The sequence below is a fragment of the Geotrypetes seraphini genome, chromosome 1 (genome assembly GCF_902459505.1).
Source record: "Geotrypetes seraphini chromosome 1, aGeoSer1.1, whole genome shotgun sequence".
NCBI classification, from domain to species: Eukaryota; Metazoa; Chordata; class Amphibia; order Gymnophiona; family Dermophiidae; genus Geotrypetes; species Geotrypetes seraphini.
In genome coordinates, this window is record NC_047084.1 from 382,632,048 (window position 1) to 382,654,315 (window position 22,268).

At 43.1% G+C, this 22,268-nt stretch overlaps 1 protein-coding gene across 2 annotated transcripts in view; it reads left to right on the plus strand.

The window, feature by feature from the left end:
- The window catches only part of ERI1 (exoribonuclease 1), a 91,481-nt gene that overhangs the window by 9,811 nt on the left and 59,402 nt on the right, over positions 1–22,268 (plus strand). For both annotated transcript variants that reach the window (XM_033916108.1, XM_033916118.1), the window contains exon 3: positions 15,298–15,511. In XM_033916108.1, coding sequence (XP_033771999.1) covers positions 15,298–15,511 — 214 coding nt within the window. The remainder of the gene's footprint in view (positions 1–15,297; positions 15,512–22,268) is intronic.

Genomic DNA, 22,268 nt, shown 5'->3' on the forward strand with positions numbered 1-22,268 from the left:
GAATCACTCCCTGGCAGAGAGTAGTGTCACGGCAAATACCCTTGGGATGGATGTTACTCTGAGCCTTGACGTGAGGACGCCACCTCTACAGCTGCCCCCATTGGAAGCCAACTCACCGCGAGATGAGAGTTTACCCAAAGAGGAAGAGCTCTCGTCTTGAGAGGCCAGTGTATTGGAGGGCTTGCCGATTTGAAATATCTGGGAGTGATTTATTCCTCCTGAACAAACCCACGGCTGGGATATCTGGTGCTATGGAGAAACAAGGCTCTAAGGAGGTCTGTTTTCCAAGCCTAAGAGCCTTAACCTTTTAAGTTTTTCCTCATATAAGAGGAGTTCCATCCCCTTTATCATCTTGGTCGCTCTTTTTTAACCTTTTCTAGTTCCACTATATCTTTCTTCACATAAGGTGACCAGAATTGAATGCACTACTCAAGGGGAGTTTGTATCATGGAGTGATAGAGGCTTTGTACCATTCTTAGACTTGTTAACCATCTCTTTTAAAATAATTTTAAATATCTCTTTGGCTGCTGCTGCACATTGGGCAGAAGGATTCATTGTATGGTCCACAATGACCCAGATCTTTTTTTGGGCGCTAACCCCCAAGTTGGACCCCCATCCTCATCAAGGTCTCCACCCCTCAACATCCTTCAGTACCGCAAGTTTTCAAAGAACAACTCAACAAGTGTTTTTACGGAGGGAGCTTGGTGACCTGTTGACTCCCTCAGTACTGGCCCAGTCTGAGCGTCGCACTCTTGAGTCCACATGGTAACAATTCCAGGTCTGCATAGATACAGTACCATTCTCCATCATCATCAGCTCTGTACAGATGTTGTTGAAGAAGCTTTTCTTGACATTCTCACACTCATCAGTCTCCTCCACCTAGAAAATCTTCGACCTACAGAGAATTACCTAGGGTACAAGAAGTTGATTCTGACCTGTCCCATCACCATACTGAAACTGAGTATGAGCCTACATTATCTGCTCCTGAGTCATATGGTATCCCTTCAGATCCATCTTCTGAGGGACTTTCATTTATCAAATATATCAGACAGTTGAGGGAAAGCTCTACCTGTCAAATTGGAGGCAGACACTGAGCTCAGAGCAGAACTCCTTGATGCTTTGGATTACAATGAGCCTCCTAAAGAGCTTCTTAAGTTGCCTCTACACAGTCTCCTCAAAGTAGTGCTCTTTAAGACCTGGGAGAATCTTCTTTCTGTCACTCCTAGAAAGATTGACTCACTTAATAGAATACAATCTTGCCCTGGCGTTTATAAATCTCAACTACCATACCAGTCGGTGTTTGTTGAATCCTCTCTTAAAAAATCCTCAAGTTCCAGGGTTTATGCCACTACACCACCAAGACGTGAGAGTCATACTATGGATAAATTTGGTCGCCATCTTTACCAGAATTCTGCTAGGAATGATAAAGAAGGGGATCACGAACAGATCGGAGAAGGTTATCATGCCGCTGTACCGGGCCATGTTGGGCCCTCCTCATCTGGAGTAATGCGTACAGCACTGGTCGCTTTACATGAAGAAGGACACGGTACTACTTGAAAGGGTCCAGAGAAGAGTGACTAAGATGGTTAAGGGGTTGAAGGAGCTGCCGTACAGCGAAAGATTAGAGAAACTGGGCCTCTTCTCCCTTGAATAGAGGAGATTGAGAGGGGACATGATTGAAACATTCAAGGTACTGAAGGGGATAGACTTAGTAGATAAGGACAGGTTGTTCACCCTCTCCAAGGTAGGGAGAACGAGAGAGCACTCTCTAAAGTTGAAAGGGGATAGATTCCATACAAACGTAAGGAAGTTCTTCTTCACCCACCCAGAGAGTGGTGGAAAACTGGAACGCTCTTCCGGAGTCTGTCATAGGGGAAAACACCCTCCAGGTATTCAAGACAAAGTTAGACAAGTTCCTGCTGAACAAGGATGTTCGCTGGTAGGGCTAGTCTCAGTCTCAGTTAGGACGCTGGTCTTTGACCAGAGGGCCGCTGTGTGAGCGGACTGTTGGGCATGATGGACCACTGGTCTGACCCAGCAATGGCAATTCTTATGTTCTTAAACATACCTGCAGTTGGGATTTGGTGGCGAATTTGGGAAATTCCTAATCCCCAAATTGAACATTTAAATAAGGAATTGAAAAATCGGAAGGAAGAAATTAACTCTGACTCAAGATATGACTTTAGCAAAATCTGACATTCAAAGTATGATAAAGAGTTGACAACTGTTAAACATAATCAAGATATGCTTGTAAGAGATAATTTAATGATGAGAAGAAAATTGGAAGCCCTTGAGAACAATAGTAGAATTAACAATTTACGGTTAATTAATTTTCCTAGGATTTCCTCAATCTCTCCTCAAGTTATGGTAAAATGTTATTTCTTGGAAATTTTGAAGATCCCGGAAAATTCACTATCTCCCTTACACAGGCGTATTATTTGCCGGTTAAATATCAAAATCCACAAACTAAAGAAGATGATGGTGACTCACAGGAAGGTCCTTTAAATGTTTCCGCACTATTGGAACAATCTGAAAGGGAAGTGGCTATTCCCGCCACCCTCTTATTGATTGTAGCTTTAGCTCCAGACAAGGATTGGATCCTCAAACTTTTCTTGAAGAACAGATCTAAAGACTTCTAGGGTGCCAAATTCAAATATTCCCTGACGTCTCAAGGAAGACTCGGAAAAGAAGACGAGAATTCCTGATTTTTAAACCTGGGGTTATTCAGCTAGGGGGTACATTTTTCCTCAGATATACTTGCAAGTGTGTTATTAGATTCGTTCTGTGAAATATGTTTTTGTAGAACCGACATATTTAGGACCTCTTCTGTTAAACTGTGCTAGCAGTTTTCTAGCGCGGGGAGCCGAGCTAAATGGCCCACGCTGTTCCTGTTGCTCATAGAGTTCCTATGAGCGTTGGGAGCAGCATGGGCCATTTAGCGCAGCTCTCTGCGCTAAAAACTGCTAGTGCAGTTTAATAGAAGAGGGGATTAGTAAATTTTCTCTCCTTAAAGCGTCTTGAGAATGTGGGAACATCGACTACTGCATCCAATTAGTAATTGGCTCTGTTCTGCAGCAGATCACTAGTATACTTTTTATAGATTATGTTCCTAATTTAATTACTCTTGTTCTCTATCCTAGTTCCAGTTTATAGAGGACTTGAGTGTAATTAAGTTGAATAGAAATTTTTCTTTTTCTTTGGGATTTTTATTATTGTAGCAATATTGTTATCTCTGGATCACACTTTCTGTACAAGATGTTATGGTTGGAATATTATTTGAAATCTTATAAATAAATAAAAACATGAGAATAGCCTTACTGGGTCAGACCAATGTTCCATCAAACCCAGTAGCCAGTTCTCACGGGGCCAATCCACGTCCCTACCGATCCGAAGCAAGCAGTGGCTTCCCCCATATGGCTTTCTCAATACCAGATTATGGACTTTCTTCCAGGAAATTGCCCAAACCTTTCTTAAAATCAGCTATGCTATCCGCTGTTACAACAACCTCTGACAACGGGTTCCAGAGCTTAAAAGACCACTGGTCTGACCCAACAGCAGCAATTCTTATGTTCTTAACTATTCTCTGGGTGAAAAAGTATTTCCTCCTATTGGTTTTAAAAGTATTTCCCTGTAACTTCATTGAGTGTCCGTAGTCTTTGTAATTTTTGACGGAGTGAAAAATCGATTCACTTGTACCTGTTCTACTCCACTCAGGATTTTGTAGACTTTAATCATATCTCCCCTCAGTCGTCTCTTTTCCAAGCTGAAGAGCCCTAATCTTTTTAGTCTTTCCTCATACAAGAGGAGTTCCATCCCCTATATCATCTTGGTCGCTCTTTGATCCTTTTCTAGTGCCGCTATATCTTTCTTGAGATAAGGAGACCAGAATTGAATGCAATATTCTAGATGAGGTCGCACCATGTAGCAATACAGGCATATTATAACATTTGTATTCTTGTTAACCATCCCTTTTTAAATAATTCTAGCACCCTGTTTGCTTTTTGGCCGACACCGCACATTGAACGGAAGGTTTCATTGTATTATCTACAATGACACCCAGATCCTTTTCTTGGGTGCTAACCCCCAAGGTAACTGTGATTTGGGTTATTCTTCCCAATGTGCATCACTTTGTATTTGCCCACATTAAATTTCATCTGCCACTTGGATGCCCAGTCTTCCAGTTTGCTAAGATCTTCCTGTAATTTTTCACAATCCGCATATGATTTAACAGCTTTGAACAGTTTGGTGTCATCTGCAAATTTAATCACCTCACTTATAATTCCAATTTCCAGATCATTTATAAATAAGTTAAATAGCATCGGTCCTAGTACAGATCTCTGCAGTACTCTACTGTTTACTCTCCTCCATTGAGAAAAATGACCATTTAACTCTACCCTCTCTTTTCTATCTGATAACCAATTCCTAATCCACAACTGAACTTTGCCACCTATCCCTTGACTCTTTAATTTTCTCAGAAGCCTCTCATGAGGAACTTTATCAAAAGCGTTCTGAAAATCTAGATACACTACATCAACTGGCTTACCTTTATCCACATGTTTATTCACACCTTCAAAGAAGTCAAGCAAATTGGTAAGGCAAGATCTCCCTCGGCTGAACCCATGCTGACTCTGTCTCATTAAATCATGTTTGTCTACGTGTTTCACAATTTTATTTTTTATGATTGCTTCCACCATTTTGCCCAGCACTGAAGTCAATCTTACAGGTCTGTAATTTCTTGGATCTCCCCTGGATCCCTTTTTTAAAAATCGGTCACCCTCCAATCTTCAGGTACTGTAGATGATGATTTTAGCGACAGGTTTACAGATCTCTAACAGCAGGTCAGCAATTTCATGTTTGAGTTCTTTTAGTACCCTGGGATGTATACCATCCAGTCCAGGTGATTTATCACTTTTTAACTTGTTGATTTGGCTTAGTACATTTTCCAGATTCACCGAGATTTCTTTCAGTTCCTCTGCATCATCGCCCTTGAAAACTATTTTGAGTTAGGTAGATCTCTTACATCTTCTTTCATAAAGACCGAAGCAAAGATTTCATTCAGTCTCTCCGCTATGGTCTTATCTTCCCTAAACACCCCTTTTGCTCCTTGATCATCCAACGGTCCCACGGATTCTCTCACAGGTTTTCTGCTTGTTATGTACCTAAAAAAATTGTTATGATTTTTTGCCTCCTTTACAAGTTTCTCTTTATATTCTTTCCTAACTTTCTTTATCCCATTACAAGCATGCAGCATATTCTCAACATGTGAGTGATGTCCTCCACGGAGCCCCGCAGTGGACAGCCTCGTAAGCAGACTTGCTTGAAGATTTTCAGGTTTGCGAGTGCTGTACTGCGCATGCGTGTGTGCTTTCCCACCCGACTCAGGGCGCGCATCTCCTCAGCGTCTCCTCAGTTCTTAGTTTTCCGCGAAGCCGAGAAGCCCTGTTTTTTAGCTCTGCTGTGTACTAAGTGCCTTTCTCGCATCGCAGATTTCTGTGTCTTTTATTTCTTTTTGGGGTCGGTCGCTGTGTGGGCTAGGTTGATTCCATCATTTTTACCAACAGTGGGAGCAGATTACATCAGACCTCTGGGTTCTCACCATCATTCGGGAGGGTTATTCACTTCATTTCATCCAAGAGCCACCAGATCTCCCTTCAAGAGAGTTTCCTTCCAGTGTGTTGCAACTTTCCCTTCTTCAGGAAGCTCAGGATCTTTGCCTTCGAGCTGTCAAGGAAGTTCTCCTCAACCAGCGGGACACGGGCTTTTATTCCCATTATTTTCTAGTCCCAATCGGAAGTCTTCCCCGGCTTAAGCAAAGCCCTCCCTTCCTCCGACGTCAGCGCTGACATCGGGAAGACTTCCGGTCAGCTGTGTGCGGCAGGGCAGGTAGGGAAAAGGCAGTGGCATACCAAAGGGGGGGGGGGGGGGCGGTCCGCCCCGGGTGCAGCCATGGGGGGGAGTGTGCACAGCCGGTCAGGTTCCCTTACCTTTGTGGTGCTTCCCATGACTGACCGACAACAGGCCCGGCCGACAAACCTCCCTGCCCTGTAGCCGCGAATCTAAATTACCTTCTTACAGCAGCTTCAATACTCCAGCTGCTGTAAGAAGGTAATTTAGATTTGCGGCTACAGGGCAGGGAGGTTTGTCGGACCGGGCCTTTTCTGTTGTCAGTCGGGTGGGGAAGCGCCACAAAGGTAAGGGGCAGGGAGGGAGAAAGGGAGGAAATGTGGAGTGGAGAAGAAAAGACGCTTAAGGGAAATGGGTAAAACAGGGGGGAGAAGGACGCTGAAAGCACTGGGGAAGACAAAGGGGTGGAGAAGGACGCTGAAAGCACTGGGGAAGACAAAGGGGGGGAAAAGGACGCTGAAAGCACATGGGGAAGACGGGGGAGAAGGACGCTGAAAGCACATGGGGAAGACAAAGGGGTGGAGAAGGACGCTGAAAGGACATAGGGAAGACGAGAGGGGGGAGAAGGATGCTGAAAGCACATGGGGAAGACAAAGGGATAGAGAAGGATGCTGAAAGCACATGGGGAAGACAAAGGGGTGGAGAAGGATGCTGAAAGCACATGGGGAAGACGGGAGGGGCGGAGAAGGATGCTGAAAGGACCTGGGGAAGACAGAGGGGGGAGAAGGACGCTGAAAGGACATGGGGAAGACAGAGGGGGAGAAGGATGCTGACAGGACATGGGGGAGAAGGACGCTGAAAGGAAATGGGGAAGAGAGAGTGGGGAGAAGACGCTGGCAGGGAAGAAGACAGAGATGCCAGACTATGGGGGGAGCGGAGGGAAGAAGATGGGTGCCAGACCAATTTGGAAGGGGGGAGAAAGGGAGAGGTACAGTAACAGAGCAAATGGAAGACGCAGAGAGAAGAGAGACAGTGGATGGAAGGAATTGAATGAGAACATGAGGAAAGCAGAAACCAGGCAACAAAGGTAGGAAAAAAATTCATTTTTTTTTTTTGCTTCAGGATAAAGTAGTATATTAGTTGTGTTGATAAAAATTTATAAATTTTAGAGGCTCTGGTAGAAACCCGTTTAAAAAGTATGTATTCTTCCCAATTAATATTTCCAAATTAATAAAGTCTTTTTGCTTATTTTTAAATGGGTTTCTACCAGAGCCTTTAATTCAGTAGCATAATTAACTGAAATAACTATTTCTGAAGTTTATAGGGACGGGCGGGGACGGAGGGTATTCCTTGTGGGGACGGAGGGTTCCTCGCGGGGATGGGTGGGGACGGGTGAGACTTCTGTCCCCGCGCAACTCTCTAGTCCAGATACCTTCTCAGAGTGCATGAGATTTTTGTGCTCCGAGTTTCAAGCTGGGGATCTGGCTTCTGGCTGTTCTATCTCTCCTGCACCTCCTCAGGAATTTCTGCGTCTGTACTAGCTCCATCTGTTCCTTTTTCGCAGCCAGTTCAAGGGGCGCCAGCGGCAAATCTGGTCCTTGAGCATTTTGTTGCAAGGGCTGTGGTGATTGGATTGGAGGATCCGGATTTGAATGCTGGATCCGCGGATTCCTTAGGGGCTCCGAATCCTGGTGCTGATCAGACTGTGGTGCTCTTGTTTAACTTTGCGGCGCTGCTTGATCTGATTGTTCTATCTTTGCAGGCCTTGAGCTTGGATGCCAAGCCGCCTCCTATTTCTGTTACTTCTTCTCTTGGCTTTGCAGAGTGCTCTCGCAGTGTGAGTCCTTTCCGCGGCATCCGGATATCAGTCTCATAGTTACGGAATAGTTTGACTCTGGATGGACTTTTCTGGAATGCTAGCACTATCTCCCTCTGCTATCCTCTGGCGCAGGAGTGACAGTAGCTGTTGAGGCGGCCCTAGGTGATTCCTGGAGCGCTCAGGTGACCCGATGCACGTTACTGCCTAGTGACAGTTTTTGACTTAACTAAGTTAGGAGTTAAAGCTGCTATGGCGATGTCCTTTGTGCTGCGCCTGCCTAGCTTGCTGTGCATGCTAGAGACTGAGGCGGAAGAGCCTCCTCCTCCGGCTTCTGATGGTTGGAATGGACTTCATGACGGATGGTTCTATGAACTTTTGAGAGGGCTAGCTTCAGGGTCAGCATATTTTATGTCAGCTCACCTAATGCTTTGGCAGTAGGCTGGTGATATGTCGTCCATGGCAACTCTAGTCTGGCTTCCTTTCAAGGGGCAGTTGCTGTTGGGCAATTAGCTGTATGCCGTCTTGAGTTTGGTGATGGATCGTCGTCCGCAGGCTCAGCTGGATGGTATAATGCCCCCCTTTTTGGGGTTCCAGAAGGATTTTATGTGCATATAGACCACATTCTCCTTCCTCGTCGCAGAGATCCTTTCAGGGGCCAGTTTGTGAACTACAGGCACTCTCAGCCTGCCTCTGCCCGATCTGCCCAAAAAACAACAAAAAAAAGCATGTTGATGCTAGGGAGCTGAGGACCCCTCTGCGGATAGGGAGTTGGATCTTGGAGCTTCTGCAGGCCTGGATGCACATTGCGGCAGACCAGTGGGTCTTGGAATTTATTCGGTCAGGCTACAAGCTAGAATTTGCCCAACCCCTGTTAGATTGGTTTGTGGCTTCTGCTGCCAGGAGACCAGACACATAGTAACATAGTAACATAGTAGATGACAGCAGATAAAGACCCGAATAGGCAAAAATCCAAAGCTTTACCCTGTACTGTGCTTGGGTTCCAACTGCCAAAATCTCTGTTAAAACTTACTGTAGCCCATCTACACCCTCCCAGCCATTGAAGCCCTCCCCAGCCCATCCTCCACCAAACGGCCATATACAGACACAGACCGTGAAAGTCTGCCCAGTACTGGCCTTAGTTCAATATTTAATCTTATTTTCTGATCCTTTGTGTTCATCCCACGCTTCTTTGAACTCAGTCACAGTTTTACTCTCCACCACCTCTCTCGGGAACGCATTCCAGGCATCCACCACCCTCTCCGTAAAGTAGAATTTCCTAACATTGCCTTTGAATCTACCACCCCTCAACCTCAAATTATGTCCTCTGGTTTTACCATTTTCCTTTCTCTGAAAAAGATTTTGTTCTACGTTAATACCCTTCAAGTATTTGAACGTCTGAATCATATCTCCCCTGTCTCTCCTTTCCTCTAGGGTATACATATTCAGGGCTTCCAGTCTCTCCTCATTCGTCTTCTGGCGCAAGCCTCCTATCATTTTCGTCACCCTCCTCTGGACCGCCTCAAGTCTTCTTACATCCTTCGCCAGATATGGTCACCAAAATTGAACACAATACTCCAAGTGGGGCCTTACCAATGACCTGTACAGGGGCATCAACACCTTCTTCCTACTACTGACTACGCCTCTCTTTATACAGCCCAGCATCCTTCTGGCAGCAGCCACTGCCTTGTCACACTGTTTTTTTCACCTTTAGATCTTCGGACACTATCACCCCAAGGTCCCTCTCCCCGTCCGTGCATATCAGCTTCTCTCCTCCCAGCATATACGGTTCCTTCCTATTATTAATCCCCAAATGCATTACTCTGCATTTCTTTGCATTGAATTTTAGTTGCCAGGCATTAGACCATTCCTCTAACTTTTGCAGATCCTTTTTCATATTTTCCACTCCCTCTTCGGTGTCTACTCTGTTACAAATCTTGGTATCATCTGCAAAAAGGCACATTTTTCCTTCTATCCCTTCAGCAATGTCACTCACAAACATATTGAACAGGATTGGCCCCAGCACTGATCCCCGAGGGACTCCACTACTCACCTTTCCTTCCTTCGAGCGACTTCAATTAACCACCACCCTCTGGCATCTGTCCGACAGCCAGTTTCTGACCCAGTTCACCACTTTGGGTCCTAACTTCAGCCCTTCACGTTTGTTCAACAGCCTCCTATGAGGAACTGTATCAAAGGCTTTGCTGAAATCCAAGTAAATTACATCTAGCATATGTCCTCGATCCAGCTCTCTGGTCACCCAATCAAAAAATTCAATCAGGTTCGTTTGGCACGATTTACCTTTTGTAAAGCCATGTTGCCTCGGATCCTGTAACCCATTAGATTCAAGGAAGTACACTATTCTTTCTTTCAGCAAAACTTCCATTATTTTTCCAACAACTGAAGTGAAGCTCACTGGCCTGTAGTTTCCTGCTTCATCCCTGTGACCACTTTTATGAATAGGAACCACATCCGCTCTCCTCCAATCCCCAGGAATCACTCCCGTCTCCAGAGATTTGTTGAACAAGTCTTTAATAGGACTCGCCAGAACCTCTCTGAGCTCCCTTAGTATCCTGGGATGGATCCCGTCTGGTCCCATCGCTTTGTCCACCTTCAGTTTTTCAAGTTGCTCATAAACACCCTCCTCCGTGAACGGCGCAGAATCTACTCCATTTTCTCGTGTAACTTTGCTAGACAATCTCAGTCCTTCTCCAGGATTTTCTTCTGTGAACACAGAACAGAAGTATTTGTTTAGCATATTCGCTTTCTCCTCATCACTTTCCACATATTGGTTCCCAGCATCTTTTAGCCTAGCAATTCCATTTTTCATCTTCCTCCTTTCACTAATATATCTGAAAAAATTTTTGTCTCCCTTTTTTACATTTTTAGCCATTTGTTCTTCCGCCTGTGCTTTCGCCAGACGTATCTCTCTCTCTTGGCTTCTTTCAGTTTCACCCTGCAGTTTCTGCTCTCCTCTTCTTGGTTTTTTTTATAGTTCACGAACGCCAACTCTTTCGCCTTTATTTTCTCAGCCACTAGGTTGGAGAACCATATCGGCTTCCTTTTTCTCTTGTTTTTATTGATTTTCTTCACATAAAGGTCCGTAGCCATTTTTATCGCTCCTTTCAGCTTAGACCACTGTCTTTCCACTTCTCTTATGTCCTCCCATCCTAACAGCTCTTTCTTCAGGTACTCTCCCATAGCATTAAAGTCCGTACGTTTGAAATCTAGGACTTTAAGTATCGTACGGCCGCTCTCCACTTTAGCCGTTATATCAAACCAAACCGTTTGATGATCACTACTTCCCAGGTGAGTACCCACTCGAACATTAGAGATACTCTCTACATTTGTGAGGACCAGATCCAATATCGCTTTTTCCCTTGTGGGTTCCATCACCATTTGTCTGAGCAGAGCCTCTTGAAAGGCATCCACAATCTCCCTACTTCTTTCCGATTCTGCAGACGGAACATTCCAGTCCGCATCCGGCAGGTTGAAATCTCCCAACAGCAGAACCTCCTCTTTCCTTCCAAACTTTTGGATATCCACAATCAGATCCTTATCAATTTGCTGCGATTGAGTCGGAGGTCTGTAGATTACACCCACATAGATAGAAGTTCCATCTTCTCTTTTCAGAGCAATCCATATTGCTTCTTCCTCTCCTCAGGTCCCTTGCATTTCGGTCGCTTGGATATTGATCTTTACATAGAGAGCTACTCCTCCACCTTTTTGACCATCTCTGTCCTTCCTAAAAAGATTATATCCCGGTATGTTTGCATACCATCCATGTGATTCACTAAACCATGTCTCTGTGATAGCGACAATATCTAGATCTGCCTCTAACATCAGGGCTTTGTTGCTTAGACTGCGAGCATTTGTGGTCATCGCTTTCCAACTATTTTTCAGCGATAATCTCCTTTTTCGTATGGATTTTTGTGTCGTTTCACTTTCCGTTGCAATACTAAGAAATGAGTTGCTGATATTGCTTATGTTGCAGTCTTTACTATCACATCTTTTCTTTTGCCGGGGGTGGTCTCTATAATTGTCCTTCGTACATACATCACCCCCACCTTCTAGTTTAAATGCCTAGAAAAATATTGTATTGTATAAATTTCTCTGCAAGGTTTCTTTTTCCTGCTGTAGTAATATGTAGCCCATCAGTGCAATATAGCTTCTTGTTCTTCCATATATTTCCCCATCCTCCTATGTACCTGAAGCCTTCTTGATGACACAAGGCTTTGAGCCATCTATTAAAGTCTTCTGTGTTTTTCACTCTTTGCTCTCCCTTTCCATATGCAGGCAGTATTTCAGAAAAAGCTAAAGTGTTTACAAAAGGTTTCACGTCCTCACCAAGCTCCCGAAAAGCTTTCTGTGCTGCAAGTGTGGAGTTGAAGGCCAGGTCATTTGTTCCCAGATGGATGACAACATCAGTGTTAAAATCCTTAGTTTCTTCCTTAATTATAGTCTGTATTTGCCTGGAACTCCTGGTAGCTGAGGATCCTGGAAGACATTTCACTATTTTGGTCTCCTCGCCTTGTGTTCCAAGGTTAATGCCTCTGATGATGGAACCCCCCAACAGTAATAGTTTTCTGTTTTTGGCCTTTTTATTTGTGCTTAGGGTGTGCTTGCTCTCTTGAGTTACCTTCATTGGTTCCAGTCCCACCTCCCTTCTGTTTTCTTGAGTATCGCAGTGCACTAGTGGAGCGAAGGAATTCTGTAGAGGTAATATTTGTTAAGGTGGATGTTTCTGTGTTACATGTCGCAGTCTTCCTGAGCCTACTGTGATCCATTTATTCCTGGGCTGTTTTATTCTTTGAGGTAGAGGTGGTAAGTTGGTATGATTTTGTGGAGTGATGAAAGCTGCTTTAATTGTATTCAATTCCTGTTTAAGTTTGCAAAGCTTCTCCTTAATACTAGCAAGTTGAAGACAGATGGGGCAAGCCTTAAGCCTCCAAATAGTATGTCTTGGAATTAAAGCACCACAGTGATTGCATAGAATAAAGGTCATCTTGATTGGTTGTGAAGTGACTTGATTTGAGTAGTCCTGACTATTTGGGTCTCTATATATGGTGGGACTATAAGTCTTACCCTTATTCCTATGAAGAGGAAGAGGAAATAAGATTTAACAGAGGAAAGAGAAGGGTTTTTTTTGTGCTTTTTTGTTTTGTTTTTTTTAAGTAAGAAACAGGGAGAAGAGAAATTAAGCAGATATATTGCTGAAAACCAATGAAAAGAGCAGAATATGAAATGTTGAGCAACTTATCTTATTGAAGTTCACATGGCAGCCTTGTTCACAGCAATGTCCCAAAGATAATGCAATTAACCTTAGAAGTAAAACAGAGCCCCTCCCTTCTCCACCTAATCAGACACAATGGCTAAAAACTAGTAAGTTAGAAATATAGGCTCTATACCACCTAAAACACAGTATTTTAAACAGAAATGCAGGTTCTATAACAAATCAGTGGCTACCCTAAAACACAGGATTTATAACAGGATTTTCCCTACTTTAGTCACCCTGAGCCACAGGCACTAGGATTTAATTAGAGTTAATAAAGTCTTACCCTTATTCCTATGAAGAGGAAGAGGAAATAAGATTTAACAGAGGAAAGAGAAGGGTTTATTTTTTTGTGCTTTTTTTTAAGTAAGAAACAGGGAGGAGAAGAGAAATTAAGTAGATATAATGCTGAAAACCATAGTCCAGGCTACCTTTCAGCGCTTCCTGGATATTTGAGCGACAGAGCCAGTGCCAAGCACCCTTTCGGGCTTAGGCAGATACTCTGTACACTTGATTGTACTAAAGAATGCATCAGTAGATTGGAGACCTCTTCTGGATCTAATATAACTTCAGGTGTCTCTCAAGTTTCAGCAAATAATATAATGATCCCTGTTTCAAAATTTATGCAATCATACATACTGTAATTGAAGTGATAACATATGCTCAGAGTTGTGCAGTCTTGCTAAGGGCTGAAGCCCCTATTGCAAGACCCACCACCCATTCATTACATATGCTGGAAAATATTTTTAAATTATGACTTCACAGTATTCAATCAAATTTAAATTTTTTTTAAAAAATGCTTGAAGCTAAGCGAAGGTTTCTTGTGCAGGATCAGCATTATCAGTTTTTGGCTCTGCCATGAGAAGGCAGTACTGTTAGTTGGTCATTGGAGGAACAGCAGCCTGTGAGTTCCAGGAAGCATGAAGCTCTGTCTTTCTTTCTCTCTTTCTGCCTCCCCAAGCCACCACCGCCTGCCCCCGCCCCCAGGCACCGACAACGACTAGCGATTTCTCTCTGCTTTCCCGACGCCACAAAAGCCAGGCGCGTGCAGCCACTGCACAAGCGCCGGGCCCACAAGCCTCCCCTGACGTCCAGTCACTGTCTGGCTGGCCCGAAACTTCCTCTCTGACATCAGAATTGACATCGGGGGAGGAGGCTTGTGGGCCCGCACTTATGCAGTAGCTGCACGCGCATGGCTTTTGCAGCTTCAGGGAAGCAGGGAGAGCACAAAGGCCCTTGCGATCTACTGGCGTTCGCAATCAACCTTTTGGGCACCCCTGTTCTACAAGCTGTAACATTTTGAGCTCCTATTATCCTAGGTATGTTTTCGGTGAGCCTGGTAGCTAGGGATTCCAGTTTCAATAATATGAAGGTCTGTTTGTCCTTGGAGAAAGTGAAGTTACTTACCTGTAGCAGGTGTTCTCTGAAGACAGCAGGCCAAATATTCTTGGCTTTGGCGTTGTATTCTTTAATCTATGTTATAGGACTGAGGGACCCGCACTCGCATGTAAGCTAGGAAGGTACCTGCTGATGCCTACCTAGTGCAGCATTGCTAGAAACTTCCACTTACATTTGTCAGATGACGTCACCCAGCTTCTGTCCTCAGAGAAAACCTGCTACAGGTAACTTTGCTGTACTGGTTGTGTACCTCTCCTTCTTAATTGAGGGAATATGTAAAGCAAGCACTGAGGCATCTATTCATATTGTATTACTCTTGATAGTGTGTCTGAGACAGTGCATTTTGGTCAACCAATCTTACAAGGGCTCTGATGTTAATTTCCCCTTGTTTAAGTTGCTTGCAGAGCTAAATCATGATTATGACAACCCTCATGTATTTATATTTATTTAATTCATTTTCTATCCCGTTTTCCCCAAAGAGCTCAGAACAGTTTACAGGTATGAAGGTCCCCGCTAATATGGTGGCTGATCTTGTTTGCTTACCTAAACCAGAAACACTGTGTAGACAGCAGGATAACAGTAGGGTATCACATGTACTCTTTTGGTGCCTAAGTGGTCTTGATTTACCAAAAAATCCATGTTTAGGTAAGCAACTATGTGTTCTTGAGCATGTGATCTCGGAATTGAAGAGCACTTTCTGGCTTTTTAACTAGGGCTGCCTATTCTGGCCTAAAGGAGTTGCTTCCCTAATTGTAGTGATAAGAGCCCAATGTACTTATTTTATTTTCCAAATTCATACCACCAATCACAGTAGGGTACACCTTATTGTTCACAATAGGAGAAATTAAATACAGGAATTACATAACAAACATCTAAGTTATATACAGTACAATTCAATGATTGTATTTTTATTTAATCTATCCCTACTTTTGTTACTTTGTGACTTTTTTTTTTTCACTTTCCTCAGAGGTGTGAAGGATGTTCTGCAGAAAAGGTTGAAGAACCATTACAAACAACAGAAGTTGTGGAAAGAGGCTAGTGATGCAAGTACAGACACCTACTATGACTACATATGCATTATTGACTTTGAGGCCACTTGTGAAGAAGATAACCCTTCGGGGTATGTGCATGAAATCATAGAGTTCCCCATTGTCCTCCTCAACACATGCACCTTGCAAATAGTAAGTGAGCTTTTTAATAGCATGTCGGACATGAGAGTAAGATTTGACTGTTGGGACAGTTTTGAATCTGTATGTGAACAGCCCAGTTGGTTTAGTATATTGTGAGAAAATAAAGCATTAATACTGAAAATATATTTCACAGTTGTGGAAACTAATAACATTTGATTTTGGTAAGTGCAAGAATTTAACAGCCTCAAACATGTCCACATATAGGCAGGACTGGAGAAATTAAAAAATCTTGGAGATACTTGACTCAATACTAGCTCATGGGGTGCATTCTGGGCCCAGAGAAAACTATTGGGGGAGGCTATAAATAAGGAAGATGAGAGAGTATTGAAAGCAGGTAGAGGGAAGGGGAGAGGAAAGGAGGGATAATGCCAGTGGGACAGGTGAAGGATTTGATGAGGATAGGGAAAATGCCAGGAGGAAGGTAAGGGAGGAGTACCTGGAAAGAGTGAGAGGGAGTGAACAAAGAAAAAGACCAAAAAAGCAAAGTATATTTAAACTGTACTTAATTTATTCTTGGTTTCTAAATATTTTTGACTGTTAATGAGCACCAATTATGTATACCGTATTTTTCACTCCTTAAGACGCATCTCGCCATAAGATGCACCCCAGATTTAGAGGAGGAAAACACAAAAAAAAACCATTCTGAACCAAATTGTATACTGGCACCTTTAAATTCCATACCCCCCCCGGCAGTACCTTTAAATTGTGGTGGTCGGTGGACAACTACTTGCTGATTATGTCAGGGCCAGTGGCGCACAAGTGCACTAATGCCTGGGCCCACAACACTTCCTAATTGTGATTGCTGGTGCTTCGCTGGACGGCAGCCTGCTGATTACCGGTATGTCGGGGCCAGCGACGCACAAGCGCGCTGCTGCGTGGGCATGCGCCACTTCCTGAATGGCTGCCGTCAGTCCCCCAGGGGAGCTCAGAATGGTTTACATGAATTTATTCAGGTACTCAAGCATTTTTCCCTGTCTGTCCCGGTGGACTCAAAATCTAATGTACCTGGGGGGAGGGGGATTAAGTGACTTGCCCAGGGTCACAAGGAGCAGCATAGGTTTAAACCCACAACCTCAGGGTATTGAGGCTGTAGCTTTAACTGCTGCTACTCGGAATAGGCTTTTTAAAGCTAATGTTACATCTAATATAATAAAACTAAGCCGCGCATGCGCAGTCCCACCTGCGTGCGCCCGTTTTCTATGAGCTGTAGGGCACCGCAGGTAGGAGTGCGCATGTGTGAGCAATGGAATCCTTTGTGCATATCTTGGTGGGGGAGAGTGCAAACTGTAAAAATGATGATTTTACCAATAGTTTGTTATCAAATGGGTATGATACCAATTTTTTTCCAGGGGTCTTTTTACAAAAAATTGGATAAAATATTAACAAAATTTATTTGGCTTGGAAAAAACCTCAGAATTGCTCTAGTATCTTTACAAAGACCAATTGAGGAGGGAGGGGTAAATTTTCCAAATTTTTATAGGTACCATCAAGCCTATATTATGCGTCATGGTATGTATTGGATCCTCCCAGAACCCATTGAACATATACCAGATTGGTTCTGGTTAGAATGGAGATTAATGTTTCCTTTACGTCTGAGTCATGTGATAAGTATTCAAATGCCAAGGTTATATAAAGATCATAAAATATTAATGGATACTTGGAAAACTATAAGATATATAAGTAATCTAACTCCTATTTCAATAACTAAATCAACGACTCAAACAATATGGCTTAACCCAAAGATCAAAGTTGGCGGTTTTAAAATTATCTGGAAACATTGGATGATGGCTGGAATTCGTATTTTAGAAGATGTAATAAATAAAGGTAAACTGCTTGAGTTTTCACAATTGCAAAATAAATTTGGTTTAAATAAATCACAATATTTCAGATGGTTGCAATTGAAGCAGGCCATTCAGACAGAGTTCTCTGAATGGAAAAATCTTAATAATTATCATAGTATGGAATTCTTATGTTTTCAGATAGATTCCATGGGACACCAGGCCGCAATGTGGTATAAATTAATATCTGGATTTATACATTAAAAAAAAAAAATGGTCTTAGAGATATTTGGAGCATTGAGATTAAGCATCAAATTAATGCATCTCAATGGCCACGACTTTGGTCTTGGAGGATAAGATGTACAATGTCAGCATCTATGAGACAAACTTGGTTTTTTATTTTACATAGAGCTCTATGGACCCCTACACGTTTACATAGAATTGATAGCTCTAAGTCTAATAGATGCTGGCATTGTCATCTAGAAGCAGGGACATTAGATCATCTTTTATTCTATTGTCCATTCATATTAACATTTTGGAAATCAATTTGGCCCCAAATAAATAGGATGTTAGAAAATCCAGTAGCCTTGACATATGATACAATTCTATTTGGTACTACAATGAGAGCCCATAGTCAAATCTCATCAAATAACAACAAACTTTTATTTATAATGACTGGAATAGCAATACAGCAAATTACATGTAATTGGAAAAATTGGGACAGATTGAACTATAATTTCTGGTGGAACTCAGTTTGCCATATATATAAGATGGAACATGCATTTGCAACACAAAAAGGATATATGAATAAGTTCAAGAAAATTTGGGGACCATTAACAGAATATTGCAATATTTGAATTTCATTTTCCCATGATAAGAAAATAGTATAAAGAAGGAGGGGGGGAGGGGTTAAGGGGAGGGAATTATTCTCTTTATCATATATTATAAATAAAATATTATAATAGATGATATTCTTACATGAAAATAACGTAATAAAGGGAGGGGGAAAAGGTTCATATTTAATTAATAATTGATAAAATCATTACAATATATATATTGTATAACTTTATAAGAAAAATAATTACAATTATATGATATATAAAACCATAAGAAAAATAAGACAAGAAATGTTATATATAAAATATATTATAAAAATATCAAGTGTATTGTTAAGATAATTGTATGAAAATTTATGACACTTGTTGTTAAATGGAAAAAAAATTCAATAAAAAAACTTAAACATAAAAGGAGTGCGCATGTGCGCGAAGCTCTCTCTCTCCCTCCCCCCGAGGCGGATGTCAGCCGCGGCGGCTGCTGGCCGCGGCGGCCGAACCCAGACGGCATTTTAAAATAAAAGAGGCAAGTTTTTAAATGATGGCTTTTCAAACAGGCACCACCACCGCTGTACCTTTTAAAACCCTCCCCCCCAGCTTTGTGGTTAAGGCCTGGCTTCTTCAGGCAGAAGCAGCGTTTAAAATTCGCTGCTGTTGCCTGCTTCAGGCCTTCCTCTCTGGCGGGTCCTGCCTACTTTATGTTTTCATGAAGACAGGACCCGCCAGAGAGGAAGACCTGAAGCCGGCAACAGCAATTAATTATAAATGCTGCTGCTGCTGCTGCCTGATGAAGTTGATGGAGTTAAGGAGGAAGGTATGAGGGGAGGAAAATACTGCACAGGGAAGTGGGGTGGGAGGAAAATGCTGCAGCACACGGAAATGGAGGGGCAGAAAAAGGAAGGGAGGCGTACTGCTGGGCAGGGGGGGCAGGAAAAAGGGGTTGATGGACAGGGGAAGAGGTGCTGATGGACAGGGGGGGTCAGAAAAATGAAGGCAGGCCTACTGCTGGACAGGGGGAGCAGGAAGGAGGTGATGATGGACAGGGGGAGGTAAAACAAAGGGAGAAGGGCTGCTGCTGGATAAGTTGAGCAGTGATGGGGTGGTGGAGGACACAGGGGAGGTAAAAGGAAGGGAGAATGGACAGGGGGAGCAGGCAAGGGGTGGTAGTGGACAGCCAAGGAAAAGAAAGAAAGAAAGACAGAAATACAGAAAGCGGCTAAGGAGAGAGAAAAAAAATATAAAGACAGACACACACATATATATTCTAGCACCCGTTAATGTAACGGGCTATAAGACTAGTCTGCTAATAATTCTACATTGACTGCTCAACATTTGGCTGATAATTTGTTTCCAAAATATCTTGTTCGCATCATTCCTTTCCAGTTAGACCGCCCCCAACTTGTTCAGCTGAAAGTACTTTATCTTTGTTTAATTAATCTTTGATTGGGACTTCTAATACTTGGTCAAAATTTAACTTGCCTTCTTTACTATTTTAGAGAAGACAATTAGCACTATGAAGAAAACAGCTTGGTTTTGGACCCAATACCATTTTCCTGGATTCTTTAGTATTGAGTATGGTTGTCGATAGTCTGTCAAATGGTTTTGTTCTTACAGATAGGATAAACAATAGCAGTTTTCCAATCATCAAAAATCATTCCTTAGACTTGACACAGGCATCCAGTTTCTATCCTATTACTAATTTGCCATTTATGTCTAAAGTTGTGGAATGATTAGTGTTTTAGTTTTAAGCTACATTCCTCCCAATCTGGTTTTAGAAAATTTCACTCGACAGAAACTGCATTCTGTTATGTCCCTTCCAGATTCCATACTCTAGGTGTTAAGTCCCTTCCCGCAATCCAGGAGTTGCAGAAATCCAAACGCTTTTGTGAGCATGTGCTCTTCCTACCTTAAAGAGTGAGTTAGAACCCCTTACAGTTTTCAATTTCTGCAAGCAATCTGTTCAGAAGTCTTTTGATCTGCTTTGCATCTTTTTCTTATTTTTTTCGCTTAAAGTTTGCTTTTTCCTGTGGCTTCAGTGCCGTGAGACCCTGTGCAGTGTCCTCTACTGAAGGAAAGGATGCAGTCCCGCAGAGCTGGACTGCTGCTTTACAGAGAAACTTTGGTAGATCTGTGGAGCACCTTTCTCAGACTCGGTGTACTTTCCCCTAGGAGTTTGCTTGCCCTCTGACCCTGTCGGGGGTTTAAGCACAGGCTATATGTGTCCTGAGTGAAATATCACTCCGGGTTTCAGGGCACAGGCTACGTTTCCCGACGCTGGACGCATGGAGAGTCTGTGTGGGCAGAAGTTACAGTCAGTGTCCGTTCAACTGGCAGTCCAAAAATCTTCAAGTTTGGTAATTTGGAGCAGTTTCTGGGGCAGAAAATCCTTTTCCTTCATTCAGTTGCAGTGTAACGGAGATGGCAAGCAGGCCATTATTTCCTATGGGAGTTGCAGGGGTGGTCTGTGAAACTCTTTAAAATTCATTTTTCAGAGTTTCTGAGGGTAGGATTCAAGTTCTTTCCCATCCCAAATCGCTGGGGTTTTTCTTTTCATATTTTCTTTATTTTTGCCTCAAATTCACTGGCAGCAACCATCTTGGATTTTCAATTATCTTTTTTTTTTTTTTTTTTTTTCTTCAAAGCTTGATTTCTGCCTCAAAACTCCTTGATTGGGATGAACTCCTCAACCCCTAATCTGTCGACTTCATGTATCAATTGCTCTAAATTGGCGCCAGAACAGTGTTTGCGTGCCACAGCATGCTGGGGGGAGGGGCAGGAGCTAAGGGCTTTGCCTCCTCTGGGCCCTTCAGGGCTGAGGAGCCAGCCTGGGTCTATGTTTTGGGCTAAAAGTCTCACCCACTGGCCGTTCTGAACACTGGCGCCAAATGCCTGCGTTCCAAGTCTGAGGATTCTTTTGGCATGGCGTGTGTGCCTCAGCTGGACTCGGCAGTGACCACGGGATATGCAAGTTCCTCAGATTTCCTTCAGCTCTTTTGGAGAGCATGCTTTTTGGACCTGGCTCATTTGACGCAGCCGGCGGGCGTGTCGCTTTCTTCCATGCTGGTCACGTGCCGGAGGTCCCTGTGCGGGAGCCCTCTCCTCCGGCTACGACTGATCTCAATTGCATTAGATGTTGCATGGATATTATGTCTGTCTTTTGGATGCTACTGCAGGGACTTGTCAGCGCAATACCTCAGTGTGTCTGGATTTGGGTGAGAACCCCACCATCCATAGATTTTTTTTTAGGTCTGTGTCTATCCACTATTTCATACTGATGCCCTGAAATGGCTTAAATTGGCCTTTCAGCCTTCTATGTCTGTGTTCAGTCATGGACCATTTTAATGTGCTGGCCTCCTTTTTTCCGTCCCACCCACAGCTTTTTGGTCTGGTGATGGGCCAGTGGAATTCCAGAAAGCTCTTTCCAACTCTAAAGCTATGACTACATTTTCTCCACTGCCACAGCCAAAGGTGGATTCCGCCATGGCATAGATCATCCAGCGCAAGACCAGGGTTGTACTGCTTATTGACTCCTAGATCATAGTATGCTCATTATCTTGAAAAGGCTTTTTGAAGGTAGCTTTTTCAGGTATCAAGACTGCGGCGGCAGCCTCCTTTGTGTTGTCTCTCGAGATAGCGCCAGTATGTTTGCATCCCATCCATTGAATTCACTGAACCATGTCTCTGTGATAGCAGCAATATCCAGGTATGCCTCAAACATTAGGGCTTGTAGATCATGAACTTTGTTACTTAGACTGTGGTCCTTGCTTTCCGGCTATTTTTCAGTGGTAATCTCCTTTTTTGTATAGATTTTGTTTTGTTTCGCTTCCTGTTGCATTGCTAAGAAGTGAGTTGCTAATATTGTTTATGTTGCATATCTTTACTACCATCACATCTTGTCTTCCTGGGGGTAGCCTTCATAATTGTCCTTCATACACACACCACCCCCACCTTCTAGTTTAAACGCCTAGAAACATATTGTCTAAATTTTTCAGCAAGGATTCTTTTACCTGCTGTAGTAAGTTGTAGCCCATCAGCACAATATAGTTTCTTGTCCTTCCATGTATTTCCCCATCCTCCTATGTACCTAAAGCTTTCTTGATGACACCAGGCTTTGAGCCATCTTTTGAAGAACTCTGT